Raw genomic sequence first — 23,173 nt, 5'->3', positions numbered from 1 at the left:
TCGCAGCACGAAAACTAACCATCTTGGGACATGTCATCACAAGAGACGGTGTTCTTCCGGATCCCGATAAGCTTCGAGCTGTCGATGACTTTCCGTTGCCCACATCACTGAAAGCCCTAAGAAGTTTCGTCGGTCTCTACTCCTACTTTCGTCGCTTCGTGCACAACTTCGCGTCCATCATCGCACCTCTCACGAGTCTGCTTTCCAACAGCAAAGGCATATCTGCATGGTCACCTGCATGTGACGACGCATTTCGCCAGCTGCGCCGCCTGCTGACCTCACCACCTATTCTTCGTCACTTCGACCCTGCTGCGGCCACAGAAATTCACACCGATGCAAGTGGCATCGGTCTTGGTGCAGTTTTGGCACAACGGAAAGGCACCCAAGCTGAATACGTAGTCGCCTATGCAAGTCGCGCTCTCAAGAAGGCTGAATTGAATTACTCCGTTACAGAGAAGGAGTGTTTGGCCATAATCTGGGCATTGACGAAGTTTCGCCCGTACCTTTACGGCCGTCCTTTCGACGTGGTCACAGACCACCACGCTCTATGTTGGCTGTCCACCTTGAAAGACCCGTCCGGACGCCTGGGGCGTTGGGCACTTCGATTGCAAGAATACGACATCCGTGTCATATATCGTTCCGGTCGCAAGCATGCGGATGCCGATGCACTTTCACGATCGCCATTAACACCAGATGTGGCTTCTCTGTCTCCCCCTTTTACCACCTTGTCACCACTCGACACGACTGACATGCTTTCGAAGCAGCGTAAAGACCCATACCTTGCCTTGTTAGTCGACTACCTTACCGATCCGTCTGCTGTCCCTTCCACGAGAGTGCTACGCCGGCAAGCAGCCCACTTTTCCTTACGAGACAACATTCTGTACCGACGCAACTACATGCCTGGTGGTCGGAAGTGGCTCCTTGCTGTCCCAATTCATATGCGCTCTGACATCTGCATGAATTTCCATGCAGATCCCCAAAGTGCTCACGCAGGTGTCCTGAAAACCTACGAAAGGCTGCGCCAACGCTATTACTGGCGAGGAATGTATCGCTTTGTGCAGAAATACGTTCAGTCTTGCACCACTTGCCAACAGAACAAGACACCTCCGCGGCACCTTACTGGCATGTTACAGCCGCTCCCGTGCCCGGCTCGCCCATTCGACCGCGTGGGTATAGACCTCTATGGCCCCCTCCCATATAGTAGCTCTGAAAACCGGTGGATTATTGTCGGAGTCGATCATCTGACACGTTACGCTGAGACTGCAGCTCTACCGGCAGCGACCACCCACGAAGTTGCACTCTTCATTCTCCGCAGCTTCATTCTACGCCATGGTGCTCCGCGGGAATTACTCAGTGATAGGGGTCGAGTGTTCCTGTCGGAGGTCATTCAAGCTACCCTCGCTGAATGCAACATTATCCACCGGAAATCTACCGCATACCATCCACAGACAAGTGGTCTTACTGAGCGGTTCAACCGCACACTTGGCGACATGCTGAGGATGTACACCTCCTCCGACCACACTAACTGGGACGCTGTATTGCCCTTTGTTACCTTCACTTATAACACCGCGACGCAAGTGACTACCGGTTTTCCCCCGTTCTTTCTATTGTACGGCCGCGAACCTTCCCTCCCACTCGACACTATACTACCGTACCGCCCTGATGCATCTGAGTGCTCCCCGCTTTCGGAAGTCGCCAGATACGCTGAAGACTGCCGTCAGTTGACTCGGTCTCTGACAAGTGAGGCTCAAGGTCTACAAAAGACTCGACACGACGACACTCACCGCATAGCTCCTACATTTCGTGCTGGCTCCCTTGTGTGGCTTTGGGTGCCCCCACACGTTCCTGGCCTGTCTTCTAAACTTCTGGCCCGATACCATGGTCCCTACCGTGTCATTGACGTGACCTCCCCGGTGAATTACATCATCGAGCCATTAACACAATCACCAGATTTGCGCCGTCGAGGACGCGAGACCGTACACGTCGACCGTCTCAAGCCCTACTACGACCCCCTCATTGTGCCTACTCCCCGAGTCGCCAGGATGGCTACCCTTCACCCCGGGGGTATTGTAGTGGAGCATAAGCACCAACGCGTATGCGCCTTCGGAAGACAACGAAAAGCCCGTGCTCTGATTGCGCGAGAACTTGTGCCGCCTTTGCCAGACTTGCTGTTCGCCCATTTTCCGTCGCGACCTCGTTGCGACTCCTCTGTTAAAATAAACATCATCACAACAGGCATTATTTCTTTATTTATTAAGTTGACTTGAATTATTTACTTTTCTTCGAGTGCGCACACACACACACACACAAAAAAAGAGAGGACTGAAGGCATTGACGCCTGACGAGGTCCTCCTACCAGAAACAACTACAGTTTGCACACAGGCACTAGCAATTAAAAGGGAAGTGACTTAAAACTATTGGCAGCATAAATTGGCAGCAGCAAACACAGGACCGAGTTGACTGGAGGAACATGGGAGAGGCCTTTGTCCTGCAGTGGACGTAGTCAGGCTGATGATGATGACTGAAATTCACACAAATAAGTAAAGGTTCATGTACATCTTTGAATACTTATAGAAAGATAAAATGTCATTTTGCAGGTAAATATAAAATTGCAAACGTATCACTGTTGTGAGCAGAAATCGCTAAACACAAATAGCAAGCAATATGCACTAAATTTATTAATTTTTTTTGTTATCATTGGTGCAGGTGTACATGCTGTACGAGTACATCACGTTCTACAAAGATCTCGAGGATGTGCCTTACAACTACGCGCTTCCGGAGTGAAATAAATAGATGCGTGTCATCTTGACATGACCGTCAGAGGCGTGGCGTCCACTGCGTGTCTTTTTTTTTCTCTCTTTTTTTCATTATGCTCTATTTGTAACTTATCGCTCGTGTTCACCGTATAGCCCTCGTTGCTTGAACGTGGCGTATTCGTCACAAAGCTGAGCGTTATCTCATTCGGTGCCAGCACTGTAATTTCGAACGCACTGTAAATTTAGAAATTTGCAAACGCGCCAATATTGAGGGTACTTCTAATAATGTGTTGTATTCTGCTGTCTTTTTTTTTTTACTAGTGTTACGCCCCATACGTGGTACACAAAGCTTGCTACATTTATAACAAAGCTATTTCTTCATGTTTAAGGAATGCGCAGAAACGAGGCAGGAAAGGAAGAAACGAATCGATTTGACAACCACTGCACTTTAATGCAAAGTCAGTTACAAGCCAAGAGCAGTGCGACTTTTAACCGTCAGAAGACTTTCCTCCAGCCAATGGTGTCGCTGTGTCAACATGACGTCGCAGCCGACCACTGAGCGCCTACAGCCAGCGTTCGCACCCAAGATTCCACGCCGTGAAGTTGTTCCTCTTAAAGCCTTTATTCCAAGCAAATGTAAAATTTTAGCGAAAAAATTTATTGGCCGGCAAGAGTTATGAATTGCTGCTTTATTGCCGACGGTAAATTTCTGCTCTAGCGGGTCTTATCTCAACCGTGTCATTCCGGTTTTGCGCACTGCCAGCTCTCCCTCCGGCCGAAATGCACTTTGTCCTGGTGACGGCCACTTTGTATCGAACAGTGTACTCAAACACCGATAAACTGCGCAAATATTCCAGTATAGATGTGCGTCGCTGGTTGTTTTCAGGCAGCGCCGAGCATTCACGCAGTAGACCAGACAACACGGCAATCGTCGTTACATACTTGGAAGAAAGCCAGCAAAAGCACGAGACCCGAGATAAAGGAAGACGCGAACATCGCTTGAACTAAAAAGTGTAACATTAATAAAGAGAATCGTTCCACCAAGAAACTTCGCAACGCATATGTACAGCCATCAGTATCACCTACAACGTCACCCGGTGAAATATAAAGTGCCCAAAATCGTCTTTTTTTTTTTTTGTGCAACCATCGCGCAACACAATAAATTTCTTGCCAATGAGGCAAATCGACAGTGCACTTGTGCCTTTTCTCCGCTTTCCCAATGTTGTATGCCTCCACGATTTCACGTTCTTCTTAACCCTTTCCTATTCCCGAATAAGTGACATTACTGAGAAGCGGGTAGCAACCACATTCGCGACAGTGACGTGCCAGATTGGCCCCATCATTGGAATGCAAAAAAGTGTAACGCTCACGCAGCATACTATTAGTCTGTTACTCACTATTAATCAGCTACTATACTATTGCTATTAATCAGTCGGTATGGCCGCATACCTTACTACAGATCAGGGGAAGGTTGTACACAGCACATGGGGCACACTTATTAGCAGCAGGAACCCGACGAGTATGCACAGCTGCGTTTGAAGATGTTGAGGCTACGCATATGTCGGAACCGCATTTTGTCACATATAACACTCCCCGGCACATAACGTACCACAGTTACAAACCACACAACATATCAAACCTAAATCGAGCAATCGCATATTGTCATAAAGCCGGCTTCTTTGCGATATCGATAACGAGTGCTGCGAAGTCAAGTCGCGCACTAAAAATGCTTCGAATTTTTAATGTTTGTATACGGAACTAGACAATATATCGAATGAATTACCGTTTTTCTACTAGAAGTTCAAAAAATTAACAAACCCCGACCTGCAATAGTTGCACTATTTGATTGTCTGTAGAAGACAGCCAAATTTTTGTATGAACAAATAAATGACTAGAAAGCCACTGGAAGCAATTCGTATTATTTCAGGATGATGTATTTCAGGTAGTGGACATTTGCTTCAGCGAGAATATGAGCGTTTATTATACAAAACAAGGAGCCACGACCAGCAGATTCTTGGTTGTTGCACAGCTAGATAGATAAATATGTAGATAGAAATGCTCCAAGTGTCCAAAGTTCACTGCGAAATGCTTTGCATTTAAAAGTGTTCAAAACAAAAATGCAAGTGTGACTTAGCTTCTTCCCCCGTGCCATCCCTCCCTGCTTAGCTTCACATGTTCGTTGCAACTAGAAGAGAGAAAAAGCAATTGCAATGTGCGACAAATCTTCAACTCTGCTTTTACAAATTTTCCCAGCGTTCAATTTGTGAGGCAATGATCTCTAGTGAAGCCGTTTGACGGTTACTCAGAAAAATGTTGCAAGGCTCCTTTAAGAGAGCCCATATGTACGAGTGATGAAAGAAATGAAAGAAAGAAGGAAGACAGATTATGAAAAAAAAAGTGCTTTATTCTTTATTAACAAAGACAAGTGGCACATAAAAGGTGCATACTTGAATAAATTACACAATCTTAAATCAAGGTGCGACCATGGCATGCCGCACTGCACTCTATCAAGGAATGGAGAGACAGGATTTCTTAAGCCTTGCACTTCACCGCCGCACGGAGTGCGTTGCTTCTTGAAGACTTGAGAATCACTTGTGCTCGCTGCATATGACTAGGCATGAACAGCTTGGCATTACACGACATGTTGCACAAGGCACACTGTACATGGAGACGACACTTGTGTACTTCCTTGACAAAAAATGCTGGCCCAATCCAGTGTGGTCGAACATATTTAACCCATATGCACCACCCTTTGGCTCGTTTTTGGACGATCTTGTTCACGACATGGAAACCGTGCATGTTTGCCGTAGCAGCGTACTTATTGTTAAATTGCCCCATTAACAAAAAATGTGAGAGTCACTTCAAGCAAGGCTGGAGCTTCAACAGGAGCCATCATGGCCTGCATTTTTTTTTTGTAGTAGTGATGGCGTAGTGAATAAAAAATTTCAGCATGTCAGGTGCTGCCAACTCTGGTCGTGCACCTGAACTATGAGCTGTGAAGTATGCGGCCGTTTTTCGAGAACAACAAGCAAATTCCTGTCTCGCACGTCCACACCTCATGACCACAAAGGAAGTTCGGGCAGCGCATCATGTGTTCGACCAACTGTACCAAAAGCACACTAGGCTGCCAGGCACGCATGAATGTGTCGTGCACACGCATTAAAAGCACACCTATCTGAATTAATTTCACTCACGTACACAATTATGCCAAACAATTCACGTCAGCAAACGTGTATGTCAGCGAAATAATATTCACACGATTATCATTCAGACAGACACGCATGTTTTGCTTTGATGTCAGGACAAATAACCCTTTTTTCTTGCTAAGTAGGCCTGCAAATAGAATTCCAAGTGGCCACATGCTATCTACAAGACTACAGTAAGACCGAAAAAAAAAGAAATATTCACAAGAAAAAAATATAATGCTATGTACTATATACAAGTAGAGCACTGCCCCCATTTTCTAATCGACGCTCATCACTATTTTTACAGGCTTTCCAAACTAAGTTTGCCAAAACGTTCTTCCACGGCTGGCAATAACCATTTACTCAAATTCAAAATAAAAGTTCACCATTCAGAACAAATAGAGTAAAACAACTTTTCACGACGATGTGTACATACTATTTCAGCTCGTGTAACCAATAAAGCGCTTGGCAGTGGGACATAAAACATACATTCAACAGGAACTGACATCCACTGCATCTGTATAACACGAAAGATCATTACGCAATGGTTCAGTGGGCACAGCAATAGCTGCTCAACAGAAATGGAAAAAAGTGGAACATTCTGAAACAAGGCGGCTTCTGTTTGCAACATTCTGCATATTTTCACAAGATGAAACTTTCACTGTCGGCTCAAACTTTGCCCTCGGAATTCACCACAAGCCTGAAGCCCGACAAAAATATTAAGAAAAAGCGGACGACCAACTTCTGTTACCACATTAACAATCAGCCAGGAGCTATTTATATAACGAAAACGTGTTCCACGCAGAACACTGCTATACTTTCATTATGACGACGACTAACATCAGTGAGGGGGGAGGGGCACAACAACAGGAACACGAGACAAGAAAGGGATCAATCGGTGGCTGTGACTGTGATAGTCTTGCCCTTGGGGTCGTCGAAGCGGTCGTTTGTGCGGATGTCGTAGATGAAGAACACACCCGTGCCCAGAATGACGAGGTACAGCAGCACAACCAGCAGGCCCATCCAGATGACCGTGGTGAAGAAGCCTGCACAGTCATAGCTTTCCGAGAATTGACCAGTGTTATTCTGGACAAGCTCGATCTGAAAGAGGAAAAGAGAATTTAACTAGGCCCGTGCACATAATCAAGCATATTGAACATTTGAAAGAGTATTGCAGTATTTGAGTTAGACCCCACATTAATTTGAAATCTGCAAAATTTCCAAGTAACTCAAACCTCAATGTAAACAAAATGGATATAACAAAATACTGCTTACAACAAAGTAAATGAAGAATACTCTTGCAATTAGATACAGTGACAGGAATATACCTTTATAACAAACTTTCGGATATAACAAACTTATTCTCGTGTAATATGCCACTTCATTATAATGAGGTTTGACTGTATTTGAATAATGAATAGACACTACTTGATAAAGGTACCAATATGGACATGCTGGTTCATTGTAAACTGGTTGTTACATAATGTAGAAACAGACACAGAAAAAGAATTACAAAAAAACAACACTTGTGTTTGTTGTTACTTCTTTCTCCTCGTTTGTTTCCGTGCTATGCTACAACACATTTTACAGCATGAAAACCACCTGAAAAGATAACTTCACTGCATTCTGAAGTTTCACATGTTAGAACGACATGATTATGATGAATGTAGATGAAGAGACTTCAGGTTAATGTTAATGTGCTTGAGTTCATGTTTCTAAATATAAATGCACGAATTTTCTAGCGTTTCGCACCCACTAAACGCAGCTGTGGTGGCTGGGAATCAAACTCGTGCCCTGGTATCTATCAGGATCAGGAAAACACTGCTACAGCCACTAAGCTACTGCAGCTCGTGAAGTGCAGCCCTGCAGGTGACTCACTTGGAAGGTGTCCAGCTGCAGCTGCAACTGCGGCAGCTTGGTAGCATTGTACTGCCGGAATGGCGACAAGGAGCAGGAGAAGGAGAAGCCTCGGGGCCACCAGAGGTCCTTGACGCGCATCTGCAGGTCCTTGTAGTCTTTCAGAGTGGCATTCATCTCGGAGAGGGCATAGCCACCACGATAATCATACTTGAACACCATCCTGAAACAGCATCAGAAAACATATTGTACACTCTAATGTACCAGTAACATCATGTGCTCCTGCTCCATGAAAAGTATCGCATTTCTGGTTACCAATATCCTTGGCATGGTGACCAAATATTTTATGGACGTTTTCAGTGCTGCTATAATGGGCTGCTTTCCTCGCCATTCATTATATTTAGCTGAACAAACAGTGCGATGGTGGCAGTACATACATGAAAATGGTTGAGTTGGTACGTCCCAAGTTTCATGACCTTGTCAATACTCGTCCCAAGATACCATATTTTCGCGCGCATAACTTGCACCAAAAACCCAAAAACTTCAGTGGCAAAGTGGAGGTGCGGATAATACGTGGGTTTTTCCTATAGTGCTGCTTCGCAGCAATGCGTGTTGTGCTGTGAAGCACCTTAACAGTGTAGCGAAGGCTACGGAGGCGGTTACCGCAAATTCGTGTTGCTCCGCAAGTAGCACGGCAGCTTGCGGCCGATTTTGGTTTCGCTTGCTTGCATCGTTGAAGCGCTTAGAAAAACATTTGGGGAAAGACAATTCGATTGTTCAGTGTAAAATCTCACTGTCACACCACAAGTATAATTTTTGGACGTTCGCGGCCGCTCAGTGACCCTCCACATGTCCCTACGTCACGGACGCCATGTTTACTTTCGAAAAGGGCTCGCCGAAAAGGTGGTGCTGTCTAAGAAAGTTTCACAATAAATAAAGTAAGTTTTACAATAAATAAAGCAGTACTTATTTCAGCGAGGCAAATGAGATATTATAGTGCCTATAGATATATCAGTAAATTAATGTACTACTTTTTGACGCGATAGCAGGCTTGCATTTCGGTTCTGTTGTTTCCAGGGTGCTGTTACAGTGTACTAGAAGGGGTAGTGCTGTCAAGTTGTCGCCGAGTGTGAGCGCTCTTTACATCGCTGATACCGCTAGTTCTCCACATGTCAACCCGTTCGCCAAGCCTAAGTCGATCTGTTCTGTCACTATGAGTAGCGTACCGCGGCAGGCCTTCACGGCACAGCAAAAGCTTAAGATCATCGCCGTCACCCAGGAATTCGGAAATCGCGAAGCAAGAAAACGGCACGATGTGGACGAGTCCTGCGTGCGACTGTGGAGAAAGAAGAAAGAGCCTACAAGCCGCGCACCGCGACTGTAGGTCATTTCGTGGCCCCAAGACCAATGCCTACCCTGAGCTGGAGGCGGAGCTAGTAAAGTTCATCGAAGGTGTGAGAAGCAGGGGTCACGCCGTATCAACCGAGATGGCCCAAGTGGAAGCGCAACGACTTTCGAGGGAGCTAGGCCTACCTCACGAGTTCCGTGCGAGCCGCAGATGGCGGCACCGCTTTATGAAGAGGCAAGGGCTCTCAATCAGACGGCGGACTACAATATGTCAACGCTTGCCGGCTTCTTATGAGGAGAAGCTGCTCAAGTACCAGAGATATGTAATCGGCCTGCGAAAGCAGCACAATTACATTTTCTCGCAAATCGGCAATGCGGATGAAACTCCTGTTTATTTTGAAATGCCATTGGACACAATAATTGAGAAGACAAGCAGCAGTTCGGTGAGCGTGCTGACCGGCGGGAACACGAAACTGCGCATCACAGTCTTACTTTGTGCCCTCCCCGAAGACACGCAACTGCGACCGTACGTCATCTTCAAAAGGAAAACTCTACCAAAGGTTCATTTGCCTGCCGGTGTGGTGGTGCGCGCCCACGAGAACGCGTGGATGAACAGTGACTTGTTCGTAGACTAGATCAAGACGGTATGGGAGAAGAGGCCCGGTGCGATGCTCGCAAAGAGGTACATGCTCGTTCTTGACTCGTTCCGCGGCCACACAACTGCAGAAGTGAAGGACCGCCTTTCACGCAACGGCACCGACTTAGTTGTTATACCCGGTGGAATGACGTCAATGTTGCAGCTTCTAGATGTGTCGCTTAACAAGCCCTTTAAAGCCCATGTCAAGCGCTGTTACGCCGAGTGGATGGCCGAAGGCTGCTACGACTTGACGCCGACAGGACGAGTCTGAAGGCCTGATATTGCCCTATTCTGCAAGTGGATTGTCGAGGCATGGAAGGCCATTCCAGGTGAAATGGTGCGAAAATGTTTCAAGAAATGCTGCATCACAAACAACATGGATGGAACCGAAGATGACCTTGCGCATAATAGTGAGGACTGCGGCTCAAGTGATAGCTCTAGCGAGAGCAGCGACAGTGAGTGAATTGTGACTGGCCTTGCAGACAGCGTATTCTGATTGCTCAATAAAGCTTTTTCTGTCTACATATGTGCTTTGTTGCTTGAGCAGTAGCTTTTGTACAGCCTTTCCGGTATATCAAATGTGCGGGCAATACGGGAGGATTTTTTTTCTTTCTAGGTGAGCTGAAAGTGGGGGTGTGGATTATATGCAGGGGCGGGTTATACGCGCAAAAATACAGTACACAAATAAGAGAACATTTGTTTAACAACACAAGCTGGCACCACCCGTAAGTCTTATGTGAAGTCCTCCATGCAAACAGGCACTGCAATGCATCGACTGCAAGTAATGATGAGAACAAAAGCACGATTGTTTGTCCCCATAATTACCTCTAGTAAGCAGCCATAATTACATGCTTGACAATGTATTTGGCGAGTACCATAGGCGCCAATGTAAAATGCACTGTACACTGGAACAGGAACAATGTCAGAACACAAAATGAGGTAACCCCACTAATGGAAAGCGTCTATAAAGTAATCGCTAGAACGAGGCCCGTTTTTTCTGATTCAACAGAAATTTACATTTTTACTTCTTCCCAAAACTTGTGAAAAATTGCTTTTGGTGCCGTGCAGAACAAAAACGTGAAGATGAGGTACAGCCTGATCGTGCGAGCTTCTACTGGTGTATGCAGTTGATTGTTTCTAAAGAATGTTTTTTTTTAACAATACAGATTTTTCATAAAAGTGCTATGACAATCAGGCTTCTGCAGTCTTCGCAAACAGACTCTATGTCAACGTGGAAAAACTTTGCTGTGGCTAAATTCACATTCAAATGAGTAATTAACCAAACTTTTCTTATGAACTTTTTTATTACAGGAGATTCTCAATGATACGATTATGGTTGATCTGAATTTCACAATGATACAAATTTTAAGGTTGTATTGAATGGACTACATTATATAAAATACGGCGCGATTCGGTGTTATGCCACCGCGAATGATACGAAGGAGCGATTGACTACTAGGCAACACTGCTTGTCTGTGGGAGGAAGGCCCATTCACTCTTGCCCTCGAAAAGTGAATTGCGCAAAACTCGCCGAAATTTCCCTCACATTAACGGCTGGAAAAACACGTTGCGAGGCTGACGCAAAATATTGGTCCGAGACCAATTTTCTTGCCACGCAATAGCAGATCGCCTTTTTGCTTTCACCGCTTTGGCTACACCAGCTGCTCTAGCTTTCAAACCATGTCATGTAAACAACTAGCCACCAGTTCAACATGGCGGCAAAGACGTTACTGGTGGATCGCGTCGACGCTATCGCGAACTACTCATGCAGCACGTCAAAGCTCAGGGTCTTGACAAGAACGTGGTCGAAATCCTGGTTTAAATTATGATCGCTGATAGCACCGGAAGTAGAAGAAGGTGCAGCAACAGCGGGACGGCATGTCCTGCCGTTTTTGCTTGAATTCTCCAGTGTTTAATTCTCCACGACTGACTACTTTTGTGTCCACTTCGCGGCGCAGTTTTACGGCCGCTTAAGCAGCAAAGTGAGTGAATTTCCAATAAGCTTGGCTGCTTTCGCTCCTTTTAATGACAAGTGTGAACGTGCCGCGCCAGCAGCATGTGTGAAAAAACCACGGCACTTTATTGAGAGACCGTGAAGGCAGGAAAGTTAAAAAGAACATCATGGACTTTATTCAGCGAGAAGTCTTTGCCAATAAAGTTCTCATTCATCTTCAATATCAGCTTTAATATGAGCTTGTTTTTGGTTCATACGAATTCGGGATGATACGAATATTTCGTGAGCTCTCTTCGAATTCGTATCAACGAGATTCTACTTGCCAACTTTAAGGGTATTGTTTATATGAAAGAGTTGTAGACCGTTACATTTTATAGCATGCCCATTTTATATGGATCGTAATAATAATAACTGAAATCCAAGGCCCCGATTGAGGTGACACTGAAACAGAGCACACCAGGCACCGAAGAAATTTGTAAACCCCGTCATGTCAGGCCGGAAAACCCACGTCTCGAACTTTGAAAACAGGCGCATCACAGCAGAACATGGTCACGATAAACGGCAAGCCGTCTCAAGAACCCCACGGGACCGCTGCAGTGCAACACTCTTTGTGGTCAATTAAATGAGTGACGACAATGATGACACGAAAAAAATTTTCTGGCTGCCTGTGCTTTGTACAGACATAAGAAAATCACTTACGAGACGCTGAAGCCCTTGACAAGTCCGGAATCTGGGAACTTCAAAGTGATGCTGTGAAAAGAGAAGGTGACAACCCATGAATAATGGAGAGTGGAAATATTAAGGGTTCATCATTATATTAGCATATTATTAAGAAGTAAGAGGCAACACTGCCAAGAAAAGTGTAGGAGGTCTTATTAGTAGTAAATGTAATATAAATGTGAAGAAATAAAAGTGGACGAAAAGATAACTTGCTACGAGCAGAGACCAAACCTGCGACCTTCGCATAATGCGTCCGATGCTCTACCAACTGAGCTACCGCACCAGCTATCCCCCCCCCCCCCCCCCCCCATTCACTTTATGGGGTGTATGTGCGCAATTAAACATGGAAGCGTTAGTCAGCGCCACCAGTAGCCATGACGGCGAGTGTGGATTACTTTTTTTTGCCTCTTGGCGTCACATAGCACGTAATCACAGGGTGGCAGCTGGCCAATAATCCCTCACACCCTGCCAGTAATTATTGGTCAAACAACTCATGAAGTGTTCAATATTTGGCTTTTTCAAATTAACCGAGAGCTTTTCATACTAAAGAAAATATCACGGTAGCCAAATGCGCTTCAACTCGAACCTGACACTTGAGAGATCTCGAGATATCCCAATCAAACAAACAAATGCGGTACTTCCTCTCCACGTAGCCCACCCAGAAAGGTGGTTTTGCCACAGTGTGTTGTAACAATGCCACAAAAATACCTTATCAAAGTCAGTATATACAGCCAGGAATCCATGCTTCAAAGTAACGTGTGCATACTGTCTATTTGCATCCAGAAATATTTTTTAACAATTCACGGCAAGATGTACAGGCGAGGTGTAACAGGTCTTTAAATATCTAATGTTTCAACAAATGCGCTTGAGTGTTTGAGCTGACGTTTCAAGTAAGTCCGCTTATCGAAACATTGGCTCGAGCACAGAATCCCAGTTGACAGACTTTCACATCGCAATTTTCTATTTTCCCCTTCCTGCTGTCTTTTTTATACGAACCGAAAAATTCACACTACCCCTAGTACAAACGGCCAAGACGACTTGAAAGTGAGAGTACCTTCTTTCTTTTCTTTTCAGTTTACTGTATTCTTTAGTGTAAAAAAGATAGTGGCTACAAGCAAGACATTGTTGTACTACCCTGAAAAATCATTGTGTCCGATTACTGTAAACCAACCAGCACAAAGGTACATGTCATGTGCCTTCAGCCTGCTAGCGCTGCCAAAAATTGTTGGCGTGCAACACTAGGGTTAGTGTGGTTACCAAATTTTCTAAATTGTGGCACTGGTACGGCTGTTGAAAGAGTGTTACGTCCCTCAGAAAGCAAAAGTGAAAAAGTAGCATGGTGTGCTACCCTTAAGATCACTTGAAGGCCGAAAACAATTACGCTTAAGATCACTTGAAGGCCGAGAATAATTTTTTTTTTCCCCGGAGTCGATAGTGTTGACCTTTCCATTCCCTCGGAGCTTACTTCACTGAACCTGGCGTTCCACTGCCTCCGTGATAGAAGGCACTCGCCGTTTTCTGCATCTGACATAGTTTTCCAGTGACTCCAGGATCAGCTCATATTTGGCAGAGAGAGGACATCATATGATGACACCATGACGGGGTGTCAGGTAGTGTCATAATGATGTCGCATATGATCTGTGGCATCATGATGTCATTAATTACAATAGCATCACTTATGTTGACGCCAATTGTCTCTTTTTGCACATGATGAGAAATCTAAGGCTTCTGCCTGAATAGTATCAACATTCAGAACTTCGCAACAGTGGCCAGGAGCAGCATCAGTTCGATGCATATTGCGTCAAATTTCGAATCCTCATGATAACCTTTATTGAAAAAAAAATATATTAATGATAATAAATAAGAGAGAATAATTTTCAAAGCCCTTAAGAACCACCATTTACGATATACACACTTGGCGTGCTGTTTGTCCGAGCTACACTGAGGCACAGGCATAGGACTCAGCGTGTCGTTGTAGGTGACCGAGTTGAACGTGGCTGCCTTGGGATCCTCGGTGAAGGAGACGGTGACCGAGCGGCCGTACATGAGCATACAGTCCTTGCGCACCATGATCACGCCCGAAGTTTCGTTAGATGGCGCTGCCTCAGGCACGGCCAGCAGGTGGCGGCGGGAGCGGGTCAAGTGAGCCGCCTCCAACATTGGCTGTCCATGGTGAGAGAGAGCGTAATAAAATTAAAGCAGAAGCTCCCGACTCAGGCATTACCAGATGGCACAAAACTTCCATTTACAAATCTATTAAATAACTTATTGCGACACTATCAAACATGTACTAGCATTACTATTTAGCAAACACGAACCGGTATAAGTTAGTGCCAACAAGCGCTGATAGCATGTGACAGGTACCGTATAAACCGGACTATAGGTCGAGTGGGAATATAGGTCGACCCCCCCCAGTTCAGGTTACTGAAAAAAAAAAAAAGAAAAACAACCCAAAACTGCCGAACCACATTTATTTGGGAATTGGGCGCACCGCATCCTGATCGTCAGAGCTCCCCTCTACCACCATCGTAACTGCACCTATTCGTCCGACGAAGCACCACTGTCTTCTTAAGACGAGAGTTTGTCGCTGGCTGCCTCCCACAGTGTGTCGTCTTCAGTGCCATCCAGCGAGTTGCTGATGCGACATTTCTTGAAATAATTTTCCACCACGGAATCCGGCAAGGAGCGCCAGGCGGAAAGCACCCAGCCACAAACAGTCGCAAGCAGGCCTCTGTAGGTGGGCCGTCGGTGTCTTGTGGTTGTCGCCGGACATCCACTCTTGGTATTCCAGCCGCACTCGGTCCTTGAACGGCTTGTTTAGTACAACGTCGAGCGGCTGGAGGGTGGACGTCATACCACCTGGTATCACGGCAAGGTCCGTTTTCCTGTCGCCGAGTGCGCGTTTCACTGCGTCGGTCAAGTGGCCACGAAATGCATCCAACACCAGCATGCTGCGAAGACGCAGCAGTGCACCTGGCCGACGGTTCCACACCACTCGTGTCCATTCGAGCATCATGGCCTCGTCCATGTATCCCTTCTTGTTGACGCGAACGACACCAGGCGGGACACTTCCTTCGGCATTGTCTTACGTTTGAAAATGACGAAGGGCGGAAGCTTTCTACCATCTGCCGTGCATGCCAGCATGACGGTGAAGCGCGAGTGCTCGTTGCCAGTGGACAGCAGCTTCACATCCTTGGCGCCACACTGCGTGATCGTGGTCGACGAAGGCATGTCAAACCACACAGGGGTCTCATCGGCGTTGCCAATCTGCCCCATCATGTAGTCGTTCTGCTCCCGAAGCCGGTTTACGAAGCGCTGAAAGTTTATGAGCTTGTCCTCGAACTCCTCCAGCAACTTTTCACTGATGTGCGCCGCCGGAGAGAAAATCCTTTGCGTCGCATAAATCGACGCGCCCAAGAGTTCGGTGCACAAAACTCTTCTCTCGTGAGCCCAGCTTCCCGAGCGAATTCCACGGCTTTCTTGCGAATGGTATCCATGGTCACTGGCAGCGAGCGCGCACGAACTTCCCGCACAAAGTCCGCTAGCTAATCCTCCAGCTGCGGATGAACTTCACTTTGTCCGCGAAACGACATTTTTCGAGGATTGCACATCTGCAGCTTCCCTTTTTGCGCCCTCCAATAGCGCACGCTTTTTTCTGATACACCAAAGCAGCACTGAGCAGCCATATTCCCGTTCGCTTCTGCAAACTTAACAACATCTAGTTTAAACGCAGCTGAGTACTGCCTCCTCGCACCACTAGACATATTCAGTTAACGAAAAAAAAAGGCCACTAAAAATGCAGCGCAATGTCAAGTGGAGCGAAAACTCTGAACAAATCTGAAGCAAATCACGAACACAAAGAAAACAGACTGCGATTGGATTTGGATGTGGATATGACCGCGTTTGGCTTCACAAGCACATGCAAGCCATATGTTGCCAGACAGCGGCGCACTTTCGGCTAGACACCACTATATAATACGAGGGGCGACTTTAGCTTATTATTTTATTGAAAAAATCTCTACTTATATTCCGGTTTATACGGTATCTGCAAGTGAATGTGCTAGTAGCGTCCTCACTGATCTTCAAAAATAAAGAGGGTCGGAGGGAGTGTTACTAGGATATGCTCTTCTAGCATTGTTATGCTGTTACATGTGCTAATACTGTATACACTTGAATGTATTTAGAGTTTCTTCTCCAGATCTTTGCTACCTAAAGTCCAGCCCTTGCATTCCAATCAATTGCCAAAACTACATTTTTTCTGCCTGGATGCAATAAAGTTGCGCCTCGCATTACAATTATAGACAAGTTACAATCAGGTAAATATGGCACCTTTCTTTCAAAAATGCTTGTGCATTAAAGCTATAGGTTCGCATCACTATTGTCTTGAGCACAAGATATCCTCGTGCGACATTAGCACCACTTATTATGCACTGAATAGCTCAGGCTTTGAACTGCGATGAAATGTGAGCTAATCATAAGCAAAAATTTCTCAAGCAATATGAAAAAAGAGAAATGGAAGCAGGGGGGTTGTGAAAGTGTCATGCTGGTGTGTCCAGACGACTGTGACTAAAGATCCTGTTGCTAGAGTTGTGCAAGTAACAAAAACTTGGGTGCAAAGCAAATTCGAATAATAAAATTTGAGTGTGAAGCAAATGAAATAGTTTTCGAATACAGTAGACTCTCAGTAAACGAAACTGCTGCTTCAGCGGAACTATTGCCTCTGCAACCCTTGGTTTCAGGCTTGCATTCTGCACCTAGGTTCACCTCTCAGTAAATGGAACTCCTGTTAAATGGAACATACTTTCCTGGTCCCTTCAGGTTCCGTTTACTGAGAGTCTACTGTACTTCAAAGCGAAATTGCAGAGGGTCCCTAAGCATATTCTCATGAGACAGGAACAATTACAAGTCACAATTGTGGTTAAAGAATGAATTTATTCTTAAGGGGCTTTGTGGCTTTAGTATCAGGACAAATGACCAAAAAATCACATTTAGTGAAAATCACATCTTCAGTTTCTGTAGCCCCTTTTTCAATTCGAAAATATATCTAGCGATAACTCTGCATGTAGAAAATTTGTTGAGCTCGCTGAGGTGGCGAATATTATTGTAGAAATGGCAAAAAAAAAAAGCATTTAAACATTGGTTTGCCAACACTGCAACACACCATTTTCAAGCTGGTCGGCACAATCATTTCTGAGTCTTTGACAGAAAGCGAACGTTTGAAGTTCATTTAAAGACCTTGGATTGATTGGCTACATCCGCTATGTTGCTCCAGCAAGCCTCGCAATTGGTGTGATCCTCATTCTGGGAGAGCCGTCTCCTGCTTGTGCGTCGAGAGATCACGGCTGTCTAAAATCTCACTACTTTGTCCCCTTTGCATTCATTTTGTGTTCACAGGTCAATGGTCATTTAGAATACAACTACACTTCAGTTTGGAAACTACAAGCAGAAGCTCAATCATCAAATTATGATAGCGCGCCGTGCCCGCAGCGAACATCACAGATGTGCATCTCGGAACAACTGTTTTGTTTGTCAGAAGCAAAGACCTCGTGATCAATATTGTGGGACGACTACTTGCACTCATGATCGAACATTACGTACTTTGAAACATCGGGTACCGCGATTACGCACGTTACGACAGAGCCTACTGCTTGGAGTCGTTGCTAGGCTTAACTCCGCTATCGGCGCCGTTATACACAATGAAGAATCAGAGCATTGCAGACAAAGATCTCCTGTGAACAGCCACACCGTGCTTGGTGACAAGCAACACATCGTTTCACTCGCTGGCTCCTCAAAAGATGAAAATCATCGTGAGTTCAAATATTTGCACACCCTTAGTTATTTACTAAAATGTCTCCTAGCTATGGAGTGTATTTTCTGCTTTTTTAAGGCTTAAAAGAAAACATTCAGAAAGTTAACCAGATGGCTCCTAGCTAACGGCAGAATCCCCAATGTGAAAAGAGCTTGTTGAAAGTATCCCGGGTACTCACCGATGCCAAATCTCTGCCCGTGTACAGGCCAAATAACTTCTTGCCTCCCGATGACAGGGCTTGCATGGTGGCCTCCATGATGGTATCTGTAATTGAAGTTCTGGCTGATCAACTGACTGATCATTTGAATCAAGGAATGTTAAAAAGTAGGAGTACAAACTGAAAGCACATAACGTAGGCACAGTGAAATGAATATGAGTAAGCTAACGACCCATGATAGCTAAATCATTACTTTCACAATGACAAAGCTTGACAAGGGGCAAAAATAATTGGTGTACTCAGAAAATATTGAACCCTGTTCTGTCCTATCAACCAATCAAGTGCGGAAAGCTTCGTTCAGTGGAGATATGGAGAACATATCCACACACAAGCCTGAATTTTCTTTTGCTGCAGCAGAAAGCGCGATTCACTGGCGATCAGCTCGTGAGTAAGTACGTGTAGTGTGCACTTGCCAGATTTTGACAAGTTGTAAGGTGACGAAACAACACAAGCTGCAACATCGAAATCAAGAGCGCGTACCAGCCTGCTGGAGCGCTGATAACCGACTCTCAACGCCGACGGTTCGAGGCAAGTCCACCAGCAACACCTGGCTGCCGTCGTGCAGGCCGTCCAGGGCAGACTGCACTGCTCCAACGTCGGGGATGTTGAGGCGCGTCACCACGAGGCCACCGTGCGATGTGAGCGCATCAACAGGATTTTCCACAGAGGGCAGCACAAGCACATGCTCTTTGCCAAAGGCATCCTGCAAAGATTGATTTTATCATTGAGATGGTATAGTCCAGACAGCTGCGGCACAGTTTCCCACAAATACAGGCTTTGCTTAAAACTGAAGAAAACCACAACAGCAGCCAAATACATCTTCCACTGTGAAGAATTGGGAGATTTTAAGAAACAAAGCTAGAGCACTTCGTGCTTAGTACAACATTTCTTCCCTGCTGTATGATCAATTTAATGAGAAGCTGACGCATTTAACAGGCATAGCGTTATCACACTTGATGGGCATTGACTCGACGAAAAGCAGTTCTTCCATCTTAGGTAATATACTAAAAAAGTGATCTCAGAAACAGTGTCCAAAGCAACTGAATAAAATAGCCATCGAACATTTTAACATCGCATTTTTGAGCACCCCGACACGTGCTCAGCAAATCTGCCTTTTCTCTATAGCTCCAAGTTGTGATTTGGGCCATTGTACATAAGTAGTGGAATACTTGTCTTGCATTAAAGAGGATAATGATACAATTTTCTTTCATAATTATAAAGATAGCTTTCCAGTGACGCAGTTAACTAATGCCCACTAGTCACTTCATCCAAACAGTGTTTTCAATTTTCAGGCACAGCTTACTTTCATTACGACATGGAAAATGTAGACTCTGCTCTTCTGACATACACGCACATAATATATAAGTCCCAACATGTGCAATTAGGAGCTTCTCTTCAACTGAAGCACAACAGGTGCTGCCATTCGTTAACGAATAAGCTTCGTAAACAGAAAAAATTTTATTGCTCTAGGCTACAGATTATGAACACATCTTTGTTCTAGTAGTATCTTTCCTTGAGCTGCGATAATCATGATCATGAAAGTTATTTATAAACGCTGCAAAACACTGGCATAAGAAAGAGGTGTCCGCAATAAGCCGACAATGGTGCGCTCAACCACCCCCTCATTGAACTTCCCCCTATTCCCGTCTTCGAAGACCCAGGTCGCATACCTCAGCCTCCCTAATGAAGGGCTGCATTTTGTTTTAGGCACGTAGTGTACTGCTGTGCCCATTGCAAACAAACTTGTAAATCTGAATTGCGATCGCAACAACAAGAGATCTGTTTTGTGTAGCTTTAACGTGCCTCCCGGTTCAATCTCAGTTTGTGTAAGTGCCCCCTCCCCCTCTTTCCTTCCATGCAAATGAAATTGGCCACATGCATAACCACTCTACTAGCACATTTGCGATGCAATGTTTTACCACAAATTAGTGGTACTTGATGTTTCAAAGCCATATGAAGCCGAAAGAATGAAGTTAGATGAACTTTATATAGTAGTGTTACATCAATCTGGCACTGGCTCAACTGCCAAATAGCAGCTTCTGCTGACACTATTACCAGAGCTTTCTTCAGTAATTATTGCAGAAAACATGACACTACATGCAGAATGATAAAAACACTTGGCTGGTGTGGACCAGAATATCGTTTATGATGAACACTGCAGTTGTTTTATAAATGCAAGACATCAAACAAACTATAGACCTGTTAGGAGCATAATATTTTCTTTATAATGCTAGTGTCATCTAGATGTAGTGATAGAGGGTTCACTGTGTAAATATAAGGTTTCCTAGCTTTATCTCTTTTTTATTTTTTTTAAATTTTGGAACTGTAAACCTGTTATGCCTTTTTTCTTGCCACAAGACTGGGTGTACATTGAAGTTTTACAAAGTTTAGATACTAAAATGTCATTTTTATGTAGGTCTTCTACTTGAGTCCCATAATATATGAATGCTTGTTCGAGTTGGGGCAGTGCTACAACTGAAGCAAATATATTTAAATGAGTCAGTGGTATGCCTAATTATTTTGTTTCTCCATTGAGCTCAATTTGGCCAATTTTACTGAACCCTTCATAAATGAACAAATGCATGCCTGCCTACTATGCCTAATAAGCATACGCTCACCTTTAGGTACTTGTAGCTTCGGTCATCACTGGATGCCCTGGAGAGGTCTTCTGCACTGAGCTGCATAACAGTAACAAAAAGGGAAACAGGTTAAATCAAAAACGTTGCTCCCGATGGAGCAAAACTGCACTAGTGCTCAGCAGACAGCTTAAAGAGGCACCGATGCAGAAATTTTACACTTGTTTTGTAGTTGTAATTGGTAGCTTATGATCGACTTATCGGGGCTGGAAACCTCGTTTCGAGTGCACGAGGGTTATTTAGTTAAACACGTTTCTAGAGCACCCAGTCTCAGTTTCGATTTCAAAGAGCCCCGAGCTAAGCAGGAGCAGTAGCAAGGTAAACACAGCTAGCCCCGTGACCACACAAAACTGTGACATGTCAGCGCGTGCGACAGCACGCACGAACGGGCACTGCAGTGACAACCAGCACACGCAAAGCAGGAAATCGCAGGTAGCGCAAATGCAAGGTGTGAGCCGGAAAGCAGCCAACACAAACCCGTCATGTAGGTTGGTTTACACTGCCGCCACGTTGATGTCGACGTCACGAGGGGCTCCGCATCTCGCTCACTCGCGCGGCATGCACTTCAAAAATTGATTTCAAATATGCTGTAGGCTATATTAGCCTTTGATGTTTCGTAGATGTGTATGTCTCCAGATAAATCTAGCCCACTCATTATCTCGCCTTCGAAATTTTGTGTCAGTGCTCCTTTAATATATATTCTCCCTGCATGCATTCCTCAGCCTCCATGTCTCGAGCACCTGTGTTTTGATTTAACAACTTTTCTGATGACAGTACATATTCCGCGGCAAAAACTGACTGGATGCGTGGAACTAAGGGATGGATTAAACAAATGATACTAAAAAAAAAAGCCGAGTTTGTTTAAACTGATGAACAGAATTATTGAGCCAGAAATTGAGCAGTCAGTCAAACTTTCTTGCCACACACGAGTACTCGTGCAGCATAGGGTTAACACGGTCAGAAAGTCACCCAGTATTAGTTTGAGACCTATCGATGACTCATAATTCAACACCAGCCAAACAAAGGCAAAGCGAAACTGAGTTGAAAATTAAGCAGCTGTCCAGTACTTTCAGTAAATCCGCTAAATACTACGGTCATAACAGCAAAAGAAAGAACAAGGCCGCAAAGCTTACCTTGTCCTGCACAAACGCCACGACCACGGCATTTTCTTGGGCGACGAGCTTGGCCACCGAGTTTCCGAAAGTAGTTGGCTCAACCTTGTCGAATGAACCCACTTGCGGGATTTTCTTCAAGCCACTGAAATTAAAGCGTTCAGTGTTCACTTGAAGCTAAAACACTCTTTGGAAAAAAGACTATCGCGCAATTGAGCAAACGCACGAAGATTTTAATGAGTGTAAGATAAGGGCTGCAGCTGCTCCCGGCGAAGGAATATTGCTTTATAACGCACCGTTTCAACCCTGAAGACAATTGCTTTCCATAGTATAAAAATTAACCTTTCAAATTTCGTGGCTCGTCACTGCACGCGATTCGTATATTTGTGCTAAGTAGCTAGAAATCAGTTGCAGTCGCGAGACAAGCCTCATGAACTGGAGCAAACTAAACGTTCCGTAGCCTAGAAACGCCAGCTTTAGCTAAGTGAGCACACATAGCATGAAGTAGGCCCTTCTAAGCATAGGTGCGAGCTTGAACTTTTCAAACAATCGTGACTAAACACAGCGCGCTGATAAAATCGACCTTTTGCAGATTTCGGGAGCGAAACTGCCGTCGCGACCATCGATTCATGTGACCAACAGACTGCGGCACACCCCCATTTGAAACACAGGTGAGTCCGGAACTCGCAGGCCCTTTGCAAAGAAAACCAAACACACTTGCCTTTCAGAACCCCAAAAGTAGGCTGGAACTTCGACATTCGCGCTAAGCACCGAAGAATAAATAGTAAACGCTAGTAAAACTACGACGGTGAGCCGCCGGTTGCCACAAACTGCCGCCATGTTTGTGTGATCATATGACCACAGCAGCGGAACCACTAGACAAATGGCAGCATGTTGCCTTGATGCCGTAAAAGCGCTGCATACTGCACATAGTCTAGAGCTT

The 23,173-nt window shown here is 45.1% G+C and overlaps 2 protein-coding genes across 3 annotated transcripts in view; one reads left to right on the top strand and one right to left on the bottom strand.

The window, feature by feature from the left end:
- The window catches only part of LOC119174446 (venom serine carboxypeptidase), a 103,519-nt gene extending 100,697 nt beyond the window's left edge, over positions 1-2,822 (top strand). For both annotated transcript variants that reach the window (XM_075895630.1, XM_075895629.1), the window contains one exon: positions 2,707-2,822. In XM_075895630.1, coding sequence (XP_075751745.1) covers positions 2,707-2,784 — 78 coding nt within the window. In that variant the 3' untranslated portion in view covers positions 2,785-2,822. The remainder of the gene's footprint in view (positions 1-2,706) is intronic.
- Positions 2,823-5,139: 2,317 nt separating this feature from the next.
- Positions 5,140-23,105, bottom strand: VhaAC45 (Vacuolar H[+] ATPase AC45 accessory subunit). Its single transcript, XM_037425345.2, has 9 exons — positions 22,952-23,105; positions 22,252-22,375; positions 21,101-21,160; positions 18,963-19,185; positions 18,444-18,529; positions 14,372-14,619; positions 12,436-12,486; positions 7,820-8,021; positions 5,140-7,042 (listed from the first exon to the last, which is right to left on the bottom strand). Exons 1-9 carry the CDS (start codon positions 23,068-23,070, stop codon positions 6,833-6,835), a joined length of 1,323 nt encoding a protein of 440 aa, XP_037281242.2. The 5' UTR covers positions 23,071-23,105; the 3' UTR covers positions 5,140-6,832.
- Positions 23,106-23,173: the final 68 nt, after the last annotated feature.

This window comes from Rhipicephalus microplus, chromosome 5, assembly GCF_043290135.1.
Source record: "Rhipicephalus microplus isolate Deutch F79 chromosome 5, USDA_Rmic, whole genome shotgun sequence".
Taxonomy (NCBI): domain Eukaryota; kingdom Metazoa; phylum Arthropoda; class Arachnida; order Ixodida; family Ixodidae; genus Rhipicephalus; species Rhipicephalus microplus.
This window is presented reverse-complemented; position numbering and strand designations above follow the sequence as displayed.